We start from the raw sequence: 23,850 nt of genomic DNA on the forward strand, positions 1-23,850 counted from the left end.
GATATACAATCATAATTTTTGAGCTTCGCTACTTATGGATGTTGTCATCCTTGTGTTAAGTACAAGCTCTTTTATATCAAGAAAACTAGATTGATTTATCAAACTTGATATGTATCATTTGTTGGTTCTTTTTACAGTTGCGCGCAGATTCCATATAATTTGGGTATATATGTAAATCATACCACCATTTCCTCATTTTTTTATTAGGCATGTTAGAATTGTCCTATCGATTTTAAACTTTGCCGATGAATCCTTTAATAATAAAGTGTAATATAAACCATAAACCAAGCTGACTTTTGTAACTTTTTAACATATATTTTTAATGATTTCATTTTCCTATTTATCTGATATTTAGAATAATGATTTCTGGAACAACTGGACACTACAATTTTTTTAGGATTTCATCCTTGCTTTTCTCATATTTATTTGAATTGATCATACTACTCTTATTTGTACTCTACAAATATAGTTTAAATAGCTAAACTATATGTATAATCATCATATGTATATTCATGAATATGTAGTTTAGATTTTTGACCTGCGGTAGCGTCCAATATCATGAAAGTTTCCCCTAATTTTACGTTGGACCCCTATGAACCCTATCTCTTACCTCCATTAAAACTTGACTATTATCGCAGTTTGTATGCAGCTGAAATAACAGAGCAGCTGCTAGTTTTGAAAAGCAGCTGAATTAATTGAATGAGTTTATGATGCATTTAGTCATTTATCAAAACGGCAACATATATTTATAACATTTTTTTACTATTGATTAACAGAATATTTATTACGCATTACTGTAATTTAAAATGGGGCTTTTCGAAAACAACCCTACTAAATATAATTCCTGAACACGAAGGGGGTTTCTTATGGTCCACTTTCAAAATTAGGGACAATACTCCCTAATATTGTGTGGTGTACACCCACACATACACGACAAAAAGATTCATCATTGCAAAGCAATAAGATTCCACAAGATTTCTAGACCATGGGACAAATCATGGAATTCACTAGTTTTTAAAATAACTAAACTCTTCTTTCTTGTGTATATTAGTATTTTATTGTAGGTTAATTGTGTTTTGCTATTAAAGTTGATTTTATAGAACGTTCCACAAAAGTTTGGCTTTTTATCAAATGTTAAGTTAATATGATATTATCAAATTCTAATAAACAATACAAACTTTTATGTCATGCATTGGACTAAAATGAGTATTTTTTATGTAAATAAATTAATCTTTAGAAGAAAAAAAGTAAACATTAAAAAGCTTTAGATTATTTAGTTTGTCTAAAAGTTGTATTTTTATTTAATTTTTCTTTATAAATTACTAGCGGCTACGCCCCTAGAGGCCTCTAGTGGCACTTGAGGAGGGGAGAGTCGAATGTAATAACCCAATTTATTATATTAGATTTTAAAAGAAAAAGTAAAAAACAATTTTTGAGGGGAGAATTTTTTTTGTGGTGGGTGGGTGCCCCTCAGTTTTAAATTAGTTTAACATTTTTTTTTTAAATTGGGGGGGAAAGGTATTTCTAGGGGCGATTTCTCTTCGGAGGGCAGTGGTACCCTCCCCCTAAATAGTTATAAACCTTCCCGGGAAGAGAAGTAACCCTGTTAAGGAGAACCCGATCGGTTAAGTTTTTAGCTTCGGTACAGACAAACAGACAGACAAATATCCTTTTACTTGATTATAAGGATATGGTAATAATTATGATTCTTTTGTATGTGCAGTAACAATTTCAGTTTCATTATAAGGATTAAAACTTATAGCATAAGAGTAAAACACCAGAGGGAGAAAGGGTTAAATAACTGTATGTCCCCATCGCAACCACTGTGTGCAACCTTTCTATTGGGTCATTGAAAATCAACCAATATGGTGTTGCTTATATTAACACAGCCAAGTAGCAGAATATAATTTAGAAGCAGCGAAAGAGGTCATTGAAAAACGAACGGAGGTACTATAGATCTGTTCCTATAGCTACCCCTTTTCCAAGCCTGTTTTGTCCAACGTTTGTTTAATATTCCAATGGACCATATTAATATGTTTGATTTGAAACCCTGAAGGATATAATAATTCATCTACCGCATAAACAATAGCCACAACCATGCACTAGGGGGATAGGAAAACAGAATATAAATCAATTTACATCCTATTCCTCCCTCCTTCAATTGCAAGCTATTATACGTAGAATTGAAATGCAAACGGTGACTTGCTTGCTTTTCGTCGTGTATGTGTTTTCATAATTCAAAATTAAGACATGCAGACAAAAGTTGTGTAATCAAGGGGTTGATGATCAGATAAGATTTGTTTACCTAATACATTGGGTGCTTTTTTGCTATGACCATTTCTTAGGTTAGGTATTAATATAAAATCATTTGCCCTATCCTTGTATCCCTGGGTCCCACTAAACAATTTTAGATCACATTTGCACACAGTATACACAGAAAATTGTAGAATGCAAACTTCCAAGGAAAGACTTTAGGTAAGGTTATTTGAAACTAGCATTATTTTGTTTGATTATCTACATAAATAGCAAAACACTGTAAAATATTTTCAGAAGAAGAATAAATTGTTATACAGAATGAATACTTAAAGCGGTTGATGTCTCTAAAATCGTCAACTTCAAGGATAATATCGTTAACTTTCGAAGGCATACTTACGAGCTTATGCTATTTTAATATTCATTGAATTCAGTTATTTTCAGCATACTAGAACTAACTACCTAGCCATTCATCTATATACATTTATCAATAACATGATGGTATACCAAAAGGATTAGGTCATCTAAAAATATCAATATGTACTCTTTTGAGTGGCTGGTTCAAATTTTTAAAATCACATTATAAACTTAAAGCAATATGAGAATTGTATATTAATATTTATAATACAAAGTAGAACAGAGTCTGATAGGATGGAGCTTTAGATTATGTATACTATAGTAATAAACTTTAGTACAGGCTATTGTACAATATTGAAGCAAATTAAATCTAAATATTTAAAGCAATCAAATTTGGTAAAGGCTAATGTACAGTATTGTATTCAATGATATTTAAATCACAGGTCTCCTTAGCAAAACCTTAGATTAAAAAAAAATCTCGAAAGAAACGGACAACAGGGCCTTCAAATAGGGTACAGTGGTGGTCAGAATCCGTTGGAGATTAAATCTTAGCTGCTCCTTCTTGCCAGATATTGCAATTTGAAGTTTTGTGGTAAAAATGCCTTTAATTACAAGAATTCCAAAGATATATGCATAAGTGAACACCTGAATTCATCAAATAAAAAGGGCGAGTTTAACATTTGAGGAGTTTAGATATCTCTTCATTTGTAAACTACACACTTCATCCCCATTTAGAACAATTTTTACTACTATAAGAGGTTTGCCCAATTTACAACTTTATCCTAAAAGCTGTTACCCTGGAAAAAACTCAAGTTTAAGTTTACATATGGCCCAAGTTACTTTTAGTAATTCTGCTTCCCCCCCCCCCCTCCATACTCTCACAACCTACCAACTTTAGGGTGGAGGGGGGGGGGGGGAGCATAGTAATACTATTATGTGTTTCTCAAAAACTAATTGAAGTATAGTGGGAAAAATTTTTATGTAAGGTTTTTAGGCCAAAATTTTGTAGAAATTATGTTGACCACCTTCTCTCCCCCTCCCCCTCACCTGACATAATGGGGGGGGGGGGGGTGGCAGAAGATCATTCCAATGTGTTTTAAGAAAATATTAGAGATACATATAAAGCTTTTAGATTTGTATTGTTGTGGGACCCAAAGCACTTTTACATATATTGCTGACCTCTTCCCCTCCCCTCATAAAGAGAGAATGGTTGGGTTGCAGTTGAAAGGTTACTACTATGGTGTGTTACTAAGAAACCACTACAATTGTAGCAGCAAAGCAAATATGCTTTGTTTCGTCAAAAGTAATTTTAACAAATTTTGCTGAATTCTCCTTCCAAGCCCCCTTTCCCTCCCTATTGCTTTACAATCTCCCCCCCCCCATCCCCTCCCTCCAAATAAGTAATAGAAGGGAGTATAGCAATACCCTTGTGATTTACTTGTAGATTACTCAAGATATAGAGTGCTTTTGGATTTAAACTTTAGTAGGTCCATAATTACTTCATAATTGAACAATTATTGCTGACCTTTCCCCAACCTCAACCAACCCCATCCAGAAAAATTATATTGCTGCTCAATTTCCTCCACACCCATAAAAAAAATTAAATATTGCTTGCCCTCCCCCTCCCTCTCCAGCTACCCTCCAAACAACCTCACCACCTGTGTTTTACTCAGAAACTACTATAGCAATAAGGAACAAACATTGGAATAAAACTTTTAGATTTCAAATTGCTTCATATGTATTACCTATTCAATGTTTTGGGAAGGAGCAATGGGTTGACAATAATTATTTTATTAGTCCAATAGGCTGGAGGAGATTATATAGCAAAATAATTGTACTAGATTGGGAGGGTTGTAGTTGAAATAGATATTTATAAAGTTAAATATACCCTGAATATCTCCAGAGGTTTCTATTAATATACAATATTATTTACCTATGCCACTAGCCACTATTTCCAACAGATGGAGGAGGGGGGGGGGGGGGAATCCAGCAATATTTGTAAAAGTAACTAATATCCCAAAAAAGCTTAAATCCAAAGTTTGCTTAACATAATTCAGTGATTTCAAAGTAACACAAGAATATTTTCCATATCCACTGCCCCTCTTCTAATAATTTGTGGTCTAAGAAGGAGGGAGTGGGTTGGTTGCAACAATATTTGCAAGAGATTTTGATGGCTACTAAAGTTTAAGTACTAAAGCTTATATTTCCAGAAACTTTGGGCCTAAGAATCTTACATATAATGTTTTCTTTCAATACTTCAAGTAGTTTTGAGTAAAACATAATACTATTACTTTGACCTCCCCCCTAAAATTTATGGGTTGCAAGAAGGGGTTGAAGGGGAGGGGGGGGGTGAGAGTATTTTAAATATTAACTTTAGCAATATGTAAACTAGAACTGAGGTTTTCTTTACTGGTTCCAGGGTAACAGCCTCTAGCTTAATGTTGTAAACAGAACAATGTTCCTTTTTCATTAAATAATTTCTTTAAAGCTGTGTAGTTTACATATGCAGAGACATATAAACTCCTCAAATGTTAAACTCACCCATTTTATTTGATGAATTAAGGTGTTTTCTTCTGCATATTTCCTTGGAATTCTTGTAATTTTTGGCATTTTTACCACAAAACTTCAAATTGCAATATCTGGCAAGAAGGAGCAGCTAAGATTTAATCTCCAACGGATTCTGACCACCACTGTACCCTATTTGAAGGCCCTGATGTCCGTTTCTTTCGAGATTTTTTTTAATCTAAGGTTTTGCTAAGGAGACCTGTGAAATATCTAAAGAAATCAAAAGTGGTACAGGCTACTATAATAGCAAATGAAATTATAGAATATAAAAATTAATCAAATATTGTACAGGCTACTGTACAATATTGTAGCAAATTATATCTAAATATTTAAAGCAATCAAATTTGGTACAGGCTACTATAAAATATCATAGCACAGATATCTAAAAATCTAAAGAAATCAAATTTGGTTCAGACTACTGTACAATATTGTAGTAAATGATATTTGGATATCTAAAGGAATCAAATTTGGTACAGGCTACTGTAAAATATGATAGCAAATTATATTTGAATATTAAAAGTAATAAAATTTGGAACAGGCTACTCTAAAATATCATAGCAAATGATATTTGAATATTCAGAAAATGAATTTTAGTACAGTCTCCTGTACAACATCATAGCAAATTATATTTAAATATCCAAAGCAATCAAATTGGTACAGACTACTGAACAATAACGTATTAAATGATATTTGAATATTCAGAAAAAGAATATTGGTACAGGCTACTGTACAACAGCTTTGCAAATGATATTTGATTATTTACAGTAATAAAATTTGGTACAGGCTACTGTACAACAGCATAGAAAATGATATTTGAATATTCAAAGCAATCAAATGCAAACCCTTTATATTTCTTATCTGAATTGTCTTTGGGATAATCTAAATTTAAGAATTTTGACCACTGCTGCACACGCTGTGTTAAAAAACAACATACGTTGAAGTGAAGAATCACGGTAAAGAACGCAAAAAAAATATGATGATATTCTGCTATCTGTAAAGTTTAACTTTAATAAAACAATGACATTCTACTTTAAAGATGTTTTTTTTGTAACGTTTTTTGTCAAAAAATATTTTAATGAATGTTTTAAAGTTAATAACTCTCAAGAATGTTGGCAACGATTTGACTTTAATTTTATCTTTTTTTGGCTTTGATTTCAAAATTATTAAATGTAAATTATCTGGGATTGGATCAAAATTATATAATCATCTATTGTCTACTTAATGTTCCTCCCAGAGCAAAGTATACATTTAAATTGCATAATCAAAATGGAGGACTTTCGTTTTAGTAAAATAATTCAGATGATAGGTTGCTTGATAATTTACTTAATTCAGACCCATATTTTAATAGTGTACCTACTCTATAACTCACTCATAAATCTATCTAGTATTTATAACTATAAGTCAGCTTTATGGACTGTAAATTCTATTTTTTTTAAATAAGATATCTAAAATCATAAAATTTAGAATCAAATGTAGTAATAAACAAAATTTTAATATTTATTGATTTATGAATAACTAGCGGTTGTGCGCCTATTTGAAGGAACATGGAAGGGCAGAAATATAGCCTAAAACCATAAACAGACTTTTAAAATAAAATAAAATATCCTATAACCATCTCAGTACATATAAGAAACTTTTTTGTAAAGGAGAACCATAAAAGTTCAAAAAAAAGCTTACTACTTCATGTAATAGGATACCTGTTTTAACCAAAATACATTTTGACTTAATAATTTGTTTTTATACATAAATGTTTTAAATTCTATTGAGTATAAAAATTCCACTATTTTTTTCCATAAACACAGAGATTTTCAATACATACCAATAGTCATTTGATAGTTTATGTTTTCTTAATATCGAGAAAACCATTACTTTTAATTTATATAGTACTTTTAAGCAAGAATAAAGTGATAGGACAATGGAAAAAAGAATATATGTAGAAAATTATATTTTTTTTCAAATTTTAGGGTATAAAAAGATTACAGTTAAATTTCAACCTAGTGTCTTCCCTCTTCCTGTTCAAACAGAATGGAAATCCTTTTGGACTATGATTTTCTTATCTAATACAGCTGTTTAGTATTAACATTATAATACAGGACCGATATTTATGTCGACATTTTCTTGTGACATTTAAGGTAAGAACATCAGAAAGGGTCGATTTTTCTATCTTTATTTGTTTTGGAACATTTTCTTCAAGTAAGATTTTCATCTTATGGATTATGGTTTCAAAATGTTTCTTTAGATAAAAAGAAATAAACAAAAGATTGCTTCTTGCCCTATTTTTAAAAGTAGACAAAAAATTTGCGATTTAGTCTTTTAAAATAAAGCATTTAGTCTAATGATTAATCTGTTTCTATTAGATAAAGCAGAACTAGAAGTTCCATAACATACTGTATCAATATTCCACTGTGAAATTTTTATACAAATTGAAAAATATTCATACAATTTCTTACCTGTTTCTGTTAGATAAAGCAGGACTAGAAGCTCCATAACATACTGTTACAAGATTCCACTGTGAGGCAGCCTCTGCTATAGTTGTACACACAGTAGAACACCCAGACAAAATCATGACCTAAAAAGTATTTCATAATTATTCTAGTTTATGGCAAAAATCAACTTACTTCACACTATCGACAAATTTAGGTGAACTTATCTTTAATTTGTTGTAACTGTCGTCAAAATAGATTGTTAACAGGTTTCCAAGTAATAATATATTCATTCAATTAAGTATAACTAACTTTTTAAACGATTTGCATGTAACTATATGTATATTTACTTTTATTTTTTATTTATAATAAGACATAATAATGATTAGTGTATTGTATTTGATTCAAAAGATTAGTTTAAATTTCACAAGATTCTACGACAAATATCTGTAATCTGGATAAGATTACTTATATTTTGATGAAAGGTTTCGTGATTTTTTTTATAACCAAAAACCATTAATTTATTTTTAACTCAAATTTAGTTCATAAAGATTGAAGTAATTAGTGTTATTATTAATGATAATGCCTGATATAAAAATTAATAGTAATGTTTAGAACTATAGCTAATAAAGGTCACATTAACCGGTACTGATAAAATAAATATTAGTTCTATTAACAAGGATGACAACATTCATATGCATTAAGGCATAAGAGACGTTTATTTTAGTTTTAGAACAGTTTTCAATAAAAACATTAAAGTAAAAGAATAGAGGGTGCAGGGGCACGTGGCAGGGCCCCTATGCTGACTTTCTATTGGGTGTTTCATTATCAGCGTCGGGAATATCTACGCAGCCAAGTCGCTTCAAACGAGCAGAAAGCAACTTGATGTAAAGGGTCCCCACCACTTGAACCAGATAGTTGTATGGGTTAGATATCTATACTAATGCATTTATTATACAAGAATTGAATGTAAAATTCAAATAATATTCTTTAGTTATAAATGCATCAAAGAAATATGAAAACTCTAAAATAATATAATAAGATTGTCATACTTAGATATAGTTATCCATAACAGACTGACATACAGCTATGAAATTATTAAATAGCTTCGCTCAAAAAAGAATGAATGTGGACCATAAATATTGTAATATTCTGTACGAGAATCAATTATTATTGATCCCCCTGAGAGAGAACTCAGACAGTCGGGGATAGCAAATATTTCTTAGCATGGTTAATAAACCAAATGATTTCTTTTGTAAGTAGAAATAGAAATTGATGTGAAGAAAATAGATTTAAAGTGTAATATAAGTAATGATTTTTCTTTGAATTGTATCTGTGGAACTATATTAGAGGATTCAGGATTTGCAGCCCCTTTGAAGATTTCATACAGGATTTTACAGATAGAATTGTACCATATTGGGACTGGGACTTCAAACATTTGCCCCTGAATGGATCTAACCCTAAATAGTAGACATCCTCCTGAATCCAAGTAAGTCGTGTTATGTTTAAATTAGCAACGAATAATGTAGGCCTCAGCCTTAATCCAATGTATTTCAATATACGTTTAATTGCTGATGAAGGAAAATTATTTTCAAGTCCTGCACTGAATGATGCTCTGTTTATTTTGGCACATAAACATTTATGAGAAGATCATTTGTATGCATTTATTGCACTGAGCTAAATAACAATTATTTGCAGCAAGGCTACTCTATATAATCATTCCAAATAACAAATAATTGAAGTGTAGATATTCCATAGTAAGAATAAGTTAGTCGTTAAATGATTATTTTATATTTTAAATGTTGCTTCTTTATAGTCTTAAAAGTTTCATAATTATTTTGTTGTTATCATCCTTGCTGTTTATGTGTCTTGGGTCTGTATGTTTGGTTGTGTATTGGTATGTATGTATATGTGGGTAAAAGGACAATGATTATAAGCCTTTTAAAAATATATTTATCAATACATATTGGTAAATTGCTTGATTTATTAAAAATTACTTATCATGATAAAAATAAAAAAAAACACAAAGAATAAAATATTAATAAACGACAAAAAAAAACATCAATGAATTAGTAGGACAGTTACTTTTTCGTTTTACTTTGCTGTTTTTGGTCAATGAAAAAGACCGAAAGAAGTTAAGGAGCAGGCTAAACTTAAATTTCATCAAATGTATGATAGAAATCTTATCAACTTGCATCTATCTTTTATATAAGCTGAGAAAATTTATTTTTGGTTGAAATTCTAATACAGGAGTTTCCCATAAGTGCTCTCCTCATAATATTCAAATCAATGTTTTGTACTAAGACAATGATGATTGTTTTGAAGAGTTCTATTTGTCTCTTCTAATTTTACAAGTAGCACATCCACTCAACTAGCATAATAAAGATATTCTTATTTTGTTTATTATGGACCAAAATGTCATTGTTGTTTTCCAAATGTTGAAAAAAGTTTCTTTGTGTACCACTATCAACATGTAAAATGTATAATTGATTCTTAGGTTAATTTATTATGAAAATCCTTATTTTTAACCATGCGATCCTTATGAACTAATTGTCCTTGTTAAAATTTTTAAAGAAAGTAAGTTTCTATGGTCCACTATTCGGGTTGTTAGATTTAAACAATCTAGATTCATTAGAAACAAAAAGAAAATTCAAGCATTGTCCGAAACTACTAGCTAAACCCCAAGAATAAGGTTTTATTAAAACTAGGAAAGGGGGGAGGGGGGCTGGGAAGGCAGACTCCACCATGCCGGCTAAGGACCATGTTCAGAGGCCATAATGATTATTTATAACGTATTTTGCGGCGCAATTAGCAATTAAGTCTCCGTATTCCTTGCAAGCGGTGTCTCTTCAATTCCGCTTTTTACCATTTTTGTAAATTCACAAAAAAACACAATACCAATTAAAAAATAGATATTGTTTCCTGCAGTGCAGTGGTGTAAAGAAAGAAAGAGGGAATTTTAGCTGTAGTAATTGTATGCAATTCTACTATCATAATAACCATGCGTAAGTGGTTTCACACCTTTATAAGTAAATGAGCTTGTAATAAAGAATTAATTATGATCAAACTGCGATAAAGAATATTCATGTATATCCAAGGAATGGCAAAACAAGGACAAACATGTTTATAAATAGCGCAGCAAAGGCTACACAAAATTTCTGATGTAAAGGGAATATTAATCTAGTTTCAAGGATAAAGGGATAGGGTTATAGAAGATACGCATTCTCTCGATTGAATTGTATCATGTGATTCCGTCTAAGGTGGATAAAAGGTTTAAAGAACAATTCAAGTAATATTGCCATCTAACTCGCTGATAAGCAGATGATTTTTGAAGGTTGAAACAAATTTTGGTATTTATTGTCAATAAAACACTGCACATAATATTTGAAAATATATCTCTTTTCAACTATTTTCATTTTGAGACTTTACAGTAAGATATATAAGTTTTCCGGAATTTTAAAGTTAGGGGGAGATTTATTATTTGCATCAAATTTTGAAAACTTTTTATAAAATTCGTTTTTTCTATAATTCTTTATCTAAAAGCGGAAATGCATTTTAAGTTAATTAATTTTGGCATCTGTGATTGGTGGATTTAAAAAATCTGCTCTCTGATTGGATGGCGTACATCATTCAACCAATTAGAGCGCAGGTAGTTTAAAATCCACCTATCCTATTGGTCAAAATTAAATAACTTAAAATGCATTTCCGCTTTTAGATAAAGAATTATACAAAAAACGAATTTTATAAAAAATCCTTAAAATTTGATGCAGATTTTAAATCTCCCCCTAACATTAAAATTCCGGAAAACTTATATATCTTACTTTACAGTCATATTAAATTTGTCCTTGTACAGAGAGATATACCTAAGTAAAGTGCAGCTTCGCTACTTACAATTATTATTATTAGTAAACTGGAGTAATCTAATAAATTTAATTTACATGGCTGGAAAAAATACGTGTTAAACTTTGTTGCTGTTATTATATCAAAGTTTCTATTATCACAATAGCATTTTCAGAAAAGCGTTAAAGGACTTATTTAAAAATAAGTAAGAATTATATTATGATTATCATGCCTTATAAGTACATAAATTATTTGTCATATTGTCGACATAAATCTTTTAGAGTATATGTCAGTGCAAGGCCTTCCAGTTCAGCAAGGCTATGCTGCAGATATATATGGGACAAATTAATGGATAACTGAAAATGGCATGTATAAGTGGAGAGAGATAAAAAGCCCTACCCATTTTAAAGAAAGGAGTAAAGCTTCACAGGTTCAATATTATAAAATTTTATCAGTAAAATTAAACTCTAATTCCTAAGTAGCAAAGCATAGTTATCTCTCACTAGCGGCTACGCCCCTAGAGGCATCTAAGGACACGTAAAATTGTTTCAAAAATAATTCTAAACCTCCCCTGGATCTATGAGAGGCTAAACTGTAAAGGATTACCATATCGGTTCAACAGTTAGCGAGATCGCTCGGTACAAACAGACAAAAAATTTGAGAAATAGCCTATTTAATTGCAAATTTATAAGTTTTAAGAATAAGTTCTCCATTTAAGGGCATCTTCACATAGGTCCCAGGTTGGTTTTAAGCTATTTTTCGTCTTTCCCAACCCCTTCGAAATATATATCATCTCTTAAAATTTCCAATTTATTAATATTATACATAAATAGAATGATTTAAACCTCATGTAAAGATTTGTATTATTGTGCATAATTTTAATTACAATAACTTTTTCGCAACCCTGCATTAGTTTAACTTGGGCCCTTTAAACCAGTGTGTCATCACGTCCCCAAAATTTCAAAAACGCAATTTGTTACATACTCGCATAATCATTATAAAAACTAGAGTTGCTGGTTAGGGATATTAGTGAAGAAAAATATCACTACAGCAAAAATACTATGACCAAAAAACTGGGGCTGGTTAATGCATTGGGGTAAGCAAATAGCAGTGACAATTTGTGGTGTTTTAATAAATTGTGAGTCAATTTCTGGTTCAGGAATGTGTTGAAAACATTTAGCGGAGGTGATAACACACCCTTTAAACCAATTATGCTAAATACAGTTTCAATTGTTTAGATAACCTTCAATTTCACTGCTACCATAATAGTTAGATACGCTAATGGATTACTGTATATTGGGAGATTAGATGTATTTAAAAGTTGACTGTTAAAACAACAATTAGATGGCGTTGCTACAAAAGACCAACTCTACAAAAGACCAACGCCTACAAAAGACCAACGCCTACAAAAGACCAACTAGTCGGTTCTACAAAAAACCAACGCCTACAAAAGACCAACACTACAAAAGACCAAAGCCTACAAAAAATCGTAGAGCTGGAAGGTCTATAGCTGCAAATGGTGTACCTGACCTGCCTAGCCGCGGGCGCTCGGCCCCCTAGCCTATAACCTAACCTAACCTAACCTATGTTAGTCCCAGGACATTTATTTAAGAAAAATATCCTCAACTGTTAATACATAGGTGGTTTAGAATTTCGTGGATTTTACAAATAGTGGTTGATATGTTTTTACAATTTTTATTATTGTTTTTACAATTTTTAATATTGTTTTTACAAATTTTATGTTAGGTTAGGTTAGGTTATAGGCTAGGGGGCCGAGCGCCTGAGGCTAGGCAGGCCAGGGGGCCGAGCGTTGCGGCTATGACCTTTATTTGATGTTTATATAACAATATATATTTGTTGGTCTTTTGTAGGCGTTGGTCTTTTGTAGTGTTGGTCTTTTGTAGGCGTTGGTCTTTTGTAGAGTTGGTCTTTTGTAGGCGTTGGTCTTTAGAAGAGTTGGTCTTTTGTAGCAACGCCAATTAGATATAGGTTAAAAAACTATGATTCCCAAAATGATATATTTCAAAGAAGGTCACAATTTCAATTTCTTTTAGAAGTAAATAATATGAAAACTTAATAATTCTCATAATTAAGTTGTTCGTTGTTCTTTGTGAAAAAAATGAAATGCCTTTTTTTGTAATAATTATAAGTACATCAGGTCTCCAAGTCTACAATAATCCATTCTTGTATTTCATAACCCATTCCCTTCCTCCCCCTACCCCTGAGGCTAAACAATTCAAGAAAAACGGGGTTAGAGGTAACAGGGATTGAAGAAATGGGGCATACAAGTTTATAAAATAAAATTTACATTATAAAATATTACTAGAATAATTTTAAGTTTATAAAATAAAATTTTTATTATAAAATATTACTAAAATGATTATAAGGCGGAGATATTAATTTATTGTGCTTTTTAGGGAAGCAATCTTTAACAATTTTATAAAGCTATATGTATATTGGATATTTTCAATGGTTCAAAACCTCTATAGGATAATATTATGTCATCAGTACACTTATTCTGATATTAGAACAGCATAAAATGATTGAGAATGATTATCAAATAAAAAATAATGCAAATCATTTTTTAAAAAAGTGTTTGGTCCCTTTCATGGTAACGCCCCTTAAGAGGTGTTTCTTCGTATGTAGCTTTTCTTCTATTTCTAGCCCCTGCGAGGCAATCACCTAACCCAATATAACCTAAAATAACCTATCAAAAGTCATTTTGAAAATACGATGAACCGCCTCTTAAGGGGCGATGCCACGACAGGAACTATACAAAAAAATACTATTATTTTTATTTTGAAACACTATGCCCTAATATAGTAATATAGTAGGATTTGAAAACCTTGATGTTTTAGTTTTTGTTGTTTATTTGCGCTGATAACAGGAACAAGGGAATAAGGTGGAAAATAAATAATAGCAAAGAAATAAAATGAAATTAGGTTAAGTAAAAATTATAGACTTAATTTTGAACAAACTACCTTTTGTGGCGCCTTGTATATTTGTTGGTATAGTACAACAAGACCAACCACATAATACTCATAGAGTAGTCGAGCTCCAGTAAAAAAAAACAGTACGTACCTTTTGTGGCGCCTTGTATATTAGTTGGTATAGCGCGTACGCCCCCAGCCCACTATCGCACTAAAACATTAATATCAATCATAAAAAGACAATTAGTTCCATGTGTGGCGCAGCCATAATAGGAAACTAATTTATACAGTATCCTATTATATAAAGTAGTAAATGTTTTTTGTCTGTCCCAAAGGATCTTGCTAACCGCTGAACCGATATTGTTCTCATTTACAGTGAAGCTTCTTATAGGTCCTGGGAAAGTTTTTACCTATCTTTTAAGAGGGTTCTACACCCCCCTCCCCCCAAAAAAATATTTTTTAAAACTCTTTTGAAACTTAAATTTAAAATGGGATAAGGTCAACTTTTCCCCCTCCTACCAGTGCCCCTAGAGGCTTCTAAGGGCGTAACCTCTAGTGAATATAAAAAGTTTAAGGCATTTCAGTTTTTAATTGTTTAAATATTTATTTAAGTCAATAAATCACTGTTCATGACATTTTTGTTGAATAAATCAGTGCAGTTAAGACATTTTCTTTGCTTTAACAGTTATTTTTTGAACTTTAGACCATTGGACCTACTGACATACATACAGGTATAGCTGTACAGTAGCTGCGCTTCCAAGAATAACCCCAATTTGATGGCCTGCCCTGGTTCAGTAAAAAGTGTATTGATTAGAATTAACTGTATGTATTTGAATTAGGGTTATGACGGATTTTTAAAGTCATTTAATACGTTCAAAAACTAGAAAGACACAAAACAAAAAAATCTTAGAATATGATTAATATCAATATTCGTCTAATTTTAATAAGCCAATAATCCAAAAAATTATGTAAATAATATGTTATCTCAGTGTAATTTAAACATCAGTAAGTTTAGAACATTTCAAAGTTAGATAATTACTTACATATATTATGGTTTATTTTATATTATTTTATGTATTTATACTGAAACAAATTAATTTTAAATCAATCAGAAGAACCTATGTGATTACTGTAAAGGATATTACAAAATATTTCCTTTTAATAAAGTAACAGTCTCTCTGTCTGTTTGTTTGTACCAAAGGATCTCGCTAACTGCTCAACCGATATAGTTCTCCTTTACAGGTTTATAATCAAAGGTCCTGGGAAGGTTCATAACTATTTTGGGGAGGGTACCACCTCAAATTCAACTACCCCCTCCTTAAGTGCAACTAGAGGCCTCTACAGATATAATTGATAGATATAATTTACAAACTTAGACAGTTATACGTAGACAATTATACAATATATAATATCGACAGATAATCTTTGCTATAAAAGACAGATAGATGGAAATAAAAAGTCAAATATACATGCATAGGCAGATACATAAATATAATGGCAGATTTAGAATATAAATACCAGTACTATACACTTGATATTAGGGGTGGATAAAATTTAACCAGAGCCCACACCTTTTCCTACTAATTGGGTGTATCAGAAAAAAATATGCCCTGTTGGCTATTCACTCATACAGATTTTTTATGAAGTAGTGAAGCTAATTTATAAGTTTCCTTAGTTTTTCTGTCTTTCTTAAAAAGATTACTTGCGGGTAACTCAATACTTGTGAGTACCTATCCTTCAAGGGCTTATTAGCCCTTACATTGACTAACCTAATAGCATTAATAGTACGATTTTCAATAAGATTGTTTGTCTTCTACACTTTTAGCTCTATAGCAATAATAAAAGTTTATGTAGTAGTTAGTATAAATAGTAATATAACTTTGAGGCTAAATAAAGATATGAAATTTAATTCTTTGCTACCATTAGTTATGATCATCCTTGTTTATAAGAATTTGTGATCCACCCTGTAACAGCAATATCTTTAGTTCTAGAGTTTGCTCTGTTTTTACACTCATCAATGTCCATTAAAGAGTAATAATAGCATATTTGAGTAGTGTGAGCAATTCTTTAACCAAATCACATGCAATGGGTTGTACACAGTTTTGGCACTGGGTATTCACTTTCCACCGATAGATTATACAATTCTTTATATTCTTCATAAATGATTAAAGATAGAATGTTAGGTAGGTTTTGTCCACGGAAGAAAAGAATATATGAAAACCTAAGTTATAAAAAAGGTACAATAAAAATCTTGTGCATTAATATATTTTTCACAAATTATTCTAGTTTAGGCGTTAGATAGCTTTTGTTATAAGAAAAATGATTTGAACCAATAGTATGCCTAAAATTCCTAGGTTTCAAAAAGCTTTTGTTTATTCTATAATGTTCTAAGAAAGATATCATGTATAAATAGTTAAGAAAACATGGTTTAAATTAAGCATACAATGCTGCATACTCTTTATTGAAAATATGGGGTTGCCGTGGGCAAATTTAAGCCACAGACTTTTTTTTGCTTGATATTGGTCTGATATTTTATATTATTAAATTGTCATTATGTCACCTTACACATTTTAAAATACTAGCGACTTCGCCCCTAGCCTCTAGGGGCTTTCCTTCAAGAGGTATAATAATTACATCTTCTATTACCTACCCAACAGAAAAAAATGCGAATGGATCGCAAATTTTCGCACCTACCCAGCAGAAAAAAATGCATTTGGATCGCAAATTTTTGCGATTAAATAACAAATTCGCAAAATTCGTAAAAAAAATAGGGGGAGATTTGTTTGTTTTTGGAAGGGTTAGGGTTGTCCCACTCCCAAAGAAAATAGCCTAAAACCACCACAGGACCAGTAAGTATATTCCCTGAAGAGTAGAATCCGATCGGTTCAAGGGTTACCGAGATCTTAAGGGACAGACGGACAGATGGACGGACGGGCGGACAGACATCATTCTACTTTGTATTATAGAAATAGTCATTTTGTTTGCCTATTTGCAAAAACTTAGACAATTGTTGCAAAGTCTAATCTTTATTCCAATGCAATCACAAAAAATATTTCCCTGCCTTAGAACAAACAGATAGATGACAGACAGACAGACAAAGAGATAAATAGACAATCATACATGACAAAAGACATAAATACCAGAAAAACTATATTTCAGACATACAAATGCTAAGATAGACAGACATATTGACAGAGGGACAGATAAAAATATAAACAGTAAAACATAAATACAGACGGACAAAAAAAAACAAATAGTGAAACTGTCTAAAAAGTATTCACCCATCTATCTCAAATAGCAGCCGAGCAAATCATATTTCTACTTAACATCAGACAAATTGAGAATTTGAGACATAAAGCATGACACTTATATGTACTGGCATTTAAAGAGCTTCGCTGCTTTTGGAAGACATCATTCCATCAAGTAAAATATGTCAAGGTAAAAGAAAAAAGTTTCAAGCATATGTAAGAGAGAATATATATTTTTTGTGTTAACTAGTTTGACCTATATATTAACATACATCAGAATATTCCAGATTCTTAATGGCTGGACACAGTACATATTTATATAACACACGGATTAGTAGAGTAGATAGAAACACTAACATCTAAGTTAAGCAGCTGCAGAAGGACAATATCAACAATCTGTTGCCACCCACCTAAGCCACAGTCGCAAGCACGAAATGCAATCGCTAAAAATAATGACTAAATAATAGCATTTTTAAAATTAAAATCCGAAACTGCAGCCGCAAGTAAAACAATAGTAGGACATCTCATCATACTTAAAACAGAACAAAATATCATTGTTCTTCATTAGTTGAATTTACAACCTTTTTATAAGCTTATGCCAATAACGAAATTAATTCGAAAAAAATCACGAAACCTATACGTGGTTTTAAGCTGTCGTTGGGGGGCAACACATCGTAAAATTGACGACCTCTTCGTTTGCCCTCCAAAAATTATTTTAGGTTTATTTCACTTGTTGGTTATACCTTATACCTGCCTTTTTATCTGCCCCCAAAATATCATTTACATTTATTTCGCTTGTTGGATATACCATATTCCTGTTAGAAAACTGTGATAACAAAAAATAACAATTTTAAGAAAGCAACATTAGTTTTCAGCTGCCTAACTTTACATCTAATCTAAGATTCTTTTCTAGAAAAGAATTATTTGAATTATTAATAAGCTGGCGATGTTTTCAAAATTCAATTCAAAATTCTAATATCATAAGAAATTTTTTTTAGCAAAAAAGAAGAAATTCTTTTTTTTATATAAATCAAACTAAAATCCAGACACACAAAACTCAGTTTTGAAAAGGTCTACAAGTCTATAATAAGAAAAGCTATGTAACTTCTAACAAAAACCTTATAGCTTTAAAATATAGCCTAGGCCCATGAATCATTTTTCTCAATTGATTTACATTATTCAACTTTCCTCGCCCTTTTTTCTATTTATTTAAAGCTTGCAATGCAAAAGATAGTCTGTAGAACAATGATTTGGTTATAGGGGCCGGAGGTATGGAAGTAAATATTTCCACCCCCCCCCCCCCAAAAAAAAATCAGTCTGAATATCAATATGTAGAAATAGATAAGAAATTCACCCTGTTACCCTATTTTTTCCTAAAATGTTTATAGGCTATAAAAGAAAATATTTTATATTTAAGATTAACTGAAGATTTTTTTGTCGTTTATTGCCCTTACTCCTTATAAATTGATAAAGTTTACAATATTATCAAAATAACATATTTTATAGTCATTTATTTTTGCCCTGGGATTGTCTCCTTTCCTTTTAAAAACTTTGTCTATTACCCCTAGAACTAAGCTGACTCTGCCCTTGCCCTAGAACTGTGCATAATAATGAAAATAATTACCTATTTTACAAAACTATTTCTTTGGTAAGAAGTTATCCAAGCAAAAAGTATTATGTATTGAAGTCAGCAATCATCATTAAGTTAGGAGAGAAAAAAGCAAGGCTCGGCAGCTGAAGCTCTTTATATATTCTTTAAGTGCTAAAAGGTATTTTAGACAACAAAAAAAGAATCTTACATACGCGCCAGAAAGTCGTTTTTGTAATTTTTAAAATTTACTTTCTATAGCCGCCAAAATGGCAAATAACATACTTTAAAAGCAGCTGCCAAAGTTTCTATTAACCAGCCATCTCTATTTCTGCAGAAAACTAAAAGTTGCAAAAAGATTGTTCAAAATAACGATATATAAAAAATCGCAGTCACAGCCGAACTTCATTTTTAGGAAACCGCATACATACCATTTGTCAGATGACCGATTAAAAGATAGACGGCTGCCGAGCCTTGTAAAAAGGTAAAAATACGCCACCCATCCATAAGTTAGTACGATACAAAATTATATGCTACGGAAAATTTATAGATTTTGTTTTTAGATAACACAACAATATTTTTCCCATGTTTTATATTATAGCAATAGATATAATTTTTAGTAGCAAAGCTTCTCTGCAAAGTTGGTTTGTTCTGATATCGCAACGTTTAATACAATATCATGTTATGGGCGAATTAATTGCATCTTATATATAATTAACTTTGTTCGTTAGTATGATTGACTGTTCTTATTATTTAAAAAATCAACTATGTTTGTCTTAATTTAAAACCATTTCTTTGCATTCTATATAATTTCGAGGGCTTATATCGTCTATGAGGCATAAAAAAAGCGGTTATGACTTTCATAATATCAACATACAATTTTTTATTTAATATTCCGTTCTCTTTAAAGAAAACCTTTTCCAAAGAAGTCGTTCTTTCAACGTTAAAAGTTTACACGAGTTTACGGATTTAAAGTTTGATCTTAATAAAAACTTTTTGCCTTAGTATTTGAATTATATAGTTATATGTAGGTAGAACTATCTCCACAAATGTATACATAGTTCAGAGCATTTAAAACAGTAAATTTACAATGTTTAATGGGGAAAAAAGAGTCCAATAACTACCTAAGATTGAAAAGATATTCTGTAGAAAAATATTGCATTAAAGTTATTATATTTTCACAGTCTGGCGAACCCCTAGCCATTTTATTAGAATAATTTTACTAGCAACATAATTACACGCCCAGTCTGTGTGTGTGTGTGTGTGTGTGAGTGTGTATGCTTGCATTAGACTGGTTCGATTTTATCATACAAGGTTTACTAGTGAATTAACACACGCCCAGCCTGTGTATGTGTTAATATGTGTGTGTGTGCGCTTGCATTAGACTGGGTCAATTTTTCTAGCTTGATAACTATACGGCCAGCCTATATGTGTGTGTGTTTTCAGTAGACTAGGTCGATTTTATTATTATAGTTTTACTAGCATGATAATTACACACCCAGCCTGTGTGTGTGTGTGTGTGTGTATGCTTGCATTAGACTGGTTCGATTTTATTGCAAACGTTTAGAAGAACGATAATTACAAGCTCAGACAATGTGTATGTACGTATCTGACTTAGACAGGGTCAATTTTAATACTAAATTTAATCAGAGGGATTTTTACATGCCCGGAATATGTCTATATACAATTGTATTAGATTAGGTCGATTTTACTAGCACGATAATTATACGACCTGCCTGTATGTGTGTGTGTTTTCATTAGACTAGGTTGATCTTATTATAAAAGTTTTATTCGTGCGATAATTACACGCCCAGCCTGTATGTGTGTGTATGGGTGCTGAATTAGACTGTGTCGATTTTATTATGCTATATTTCCTATAGCACAATAATGAATGGCCCAGATTGTTTGTTTTATGGTGCTTTATGGTAATATTTTCAACACAAATAGGATTTGAAATAGCAGCAATCAGGCGTTCAAGGACTGATAGCATTACTCATTGATTAATACATAACAAAACTGTAATACCAACAGACCAATAAAGTAACCAACTAAAATGAATATCAACACGCCCTAACATGTATTCATAGGAACTAATTAACTAGATATTATCTATCAACTTTATGTATAATTAATTATAATATAATTTTACTTTTTTCATAAAACGATGATTATTGAAAGCGTATCTACTCTTTAACTTAGGCATATCAGTAGGCCTTCCACTCAATACATACTCTTAGCCTAACAGTCGCTTTCTTTCTTTGTCTCTTGCCCTCTCTCTTTTACGCCCCCTAGAGGCCTCGAGGGGCACTTTAGGTGGTGTTGAATTGCGTTTGACCCCTCCCCTAGTGTTAGTGTCAAACAGAAGAAGTATGATCTTCCCAAAATAGTTATAAACCTTCCCGGGACCTATAATAAAGGAAAATATTGGTTCAGCTGTTAGCGAGATCCTTCGGTCAAAACAAACATCTAGTTACTTTATTATAAGGATAAGGGTTAGGGGAGTTTTTTTTATCCAAAAATATGTTTGAGTGAAACACCGTTTAATTACTTTGCTTCAAATCAAATTACGAGGAATTTAGATTTATTCCTTATTACTTATTGACAAAATTGTACTTGTTTTTACTAAATGATAATTAATATTAAAATTAATTATTCATATTTTAAACACTAAAAATAATGTATTTGCAAAGGTTGATAAAATCAAAGTAATGCATAATATTTGAAATTAATTTCATACCATGAAAGTTCATAATAGTAGGTACTTTTAATTTATAATTGTACCATATTTTATTTATCATAAGTTAATCAGCCTTTTTGTGTCCTGAAAGATCTCATAAACTGGTAAAAAGTATCAAAGCTTACTATGGGGTATCAAATCAATCCTTTAATAAAAAGCCTATATCCTTCTCTAAATTGATATAGGGCTACACTGAAAAGAGCAAATCTTTAGCTGGCTGTTATCCTTATATAAAAATAACAGGATCTCTGTCTGTCTATATATACCAAAGGATCTCGCTAAAGGTAGGAGGGGGGATCAAAATAAAAAGGGAGGGGTTCAAATTCAACCCGACACCACCTCAGTTGCCCCTAGAGGCCTCCAGAGGGCGTAGCCTTATAAAGAAATGCATTCAGAAACATTCAATCAACTAATCGATTTCAAATTAAAATATTTATACGTACCATATCGTCTTTTGACGTAAGACTTAGTTTATAGTCTTTCAGCAGGTGAGGGCTTCGGTTTACATCCTCCAGGGCCAGCTCAGCTGCCGGCAGGCAAGCCTGGCCTCCCTGAAAAGTTAATTCATTTCATAAATCTTAAACTACTAATCATAACACACAAAGCCTGCATTGAATAGTAAATACAGACCCATTTTTTTAACAAATCATTGCTTCAGACAGACTGTGTGAGAGATTCTAAGCTATATAAAATAAAACAAAATGTGCGTTATTTTTAAAAAATATCTTACAAATTATGCAAAATTTAAGATAGATATCTAGGTTGGTCATAGTGGCAAAATTTAGGGCTGTGTGTGGAATTAAGGGTGCTGGCAGCTGCTTAGCGCTAACCTAACCTAGAATAGAAGTAATACCGTGTATTTGTAAGTCATTGTTTATTACCCTGTTTCTTAAATCCCTCCTTTTACTAAATTATTTTTTTTTATTTCTAATGAAACCTTTTAGGCACTGTATTTAATATCAATTATTTATCCAAGTCTAAATAACACATGTTATACAATATCTATCCCAAAATAAAACAACTATCAGATATTAGTCCAGGCTATGAATAAAAGACTCAAACTGAAAATATCAAACAAATCATACAAAACATAACCAAAAACTTAAAACCTGTATTTCATGGATAATTATTGCAGAACAGCATATTATATTACTGATAAACAGACATACAAATACAAGTACAAAAAAGTGTATTCAAAGTAATAGACTTTTTTAGCACATTACCTGCCATCCTTCAGAGCCCATGATGGGAAAAGTTCCTGCCAGATATATCTGTTGTGGCTCCTTGGCGGCCACACAGGCCAGGTACAGGCAGACAACCAGCTTCAAAAACATTTTTAAATTATATAAACTTTCTTTTTATTTCATTTTGTCTAGAGTTTGAAAAATAGGAATATAAACAAGAACGAATATGTTCAATTAAGGTCAAAATGGCTTAACGTAGGTTTAGCTGTACGTTTTAGTTAGTATAAGTTTTACTTCTTTTTCTTACTTCTTAATAAACAATACAAAATTAATCGTTTTCCTAACATAACAAGATTTGGTGGCAAATAATGCATATTTAATAAATTAACACTGTAATTTTCACTCCTATACAACAGAATAGATCTTTAAATCACTATTTGCAATGAATAAAATCAACAGATATCATATTTCATTCTCATTGAATTAGTAAGTAACTATTATAAGAATCTAAAATTACTTGTTGCATAACAATAGCAAAATTGTTATATTATAAATAGTTTTAGGTTCACAATTTGATATTGAAGTCAAAAAGACATAATCACTAAAAACGACATAATTATCTAAATGATTATAAAAACGAAATCAACAGATTATCATTGAAAACCAAAACAAGTTGTGTATGTACACATTGGTTGTATGAGGCCAGTGTAATCAGCTGTTTTCAC

General features: G+C 31.3%; 1 protein-coding gene across 4 annotated transcripts in view; it reads right to left on the minus strand.

The window, feature by feature from the left end:
* The window catches only part of GABA-B-R1 (gamma-aminobutyric acid type B receptor subunit 1), a 111,957-nt gene extending 88,642 nt beyond the window's left edge, over positions 1–23,315 (minus strand). For 2 of the 4 annotated variants that reach the window (XM_080166598.1, XM_080166588.1), the window contains exons 1-4: positions 23,165–23,315; positions 22,385–22,492; positions 14,520–14,579; positions 7,626–7,744 (exon numbers count right to left, since the gene is read on the minus strand). In XM_080166598.1, coding sequence (XP_080022724.1) covers positions 7,626–7,744; positions 14,520–14,579; positions 22,385–22,492; positions 23,165–23,275 — 398 coding nt within the window. In that variant the 5' untranslated portion in view covers positions 23,276–23,315. Of the gene's footprint in view, positions 1–7,516; positions 7,545–7,625; positions 7,745–14,419; positions 14,447–14,519; positions 14,580–22,384; positions 22,493–23,164 lie in introns of those variants that run through there. The other 2 variants (XM_080166605.1, XM_080166611.1) reach the window with 2 other exon arrangements.
* Positions 23,316–23,850: the final 535 nt, after the last annotated feature.

This window comes from Acartia tonsa, chromosome 1 (assembly GCF_053477335.1).
Source record: "Acartia tonsa isolate MP-2025a chromosome 1, ASM5347733v1, whole genome shotgun sequence".
Classification (NCBI taxonomy): Eukaryota; Metazoa; Arthropoda; class Copepoda; order Calanoida; family Acartiidae; genus Acartia; species Acartia tonsa.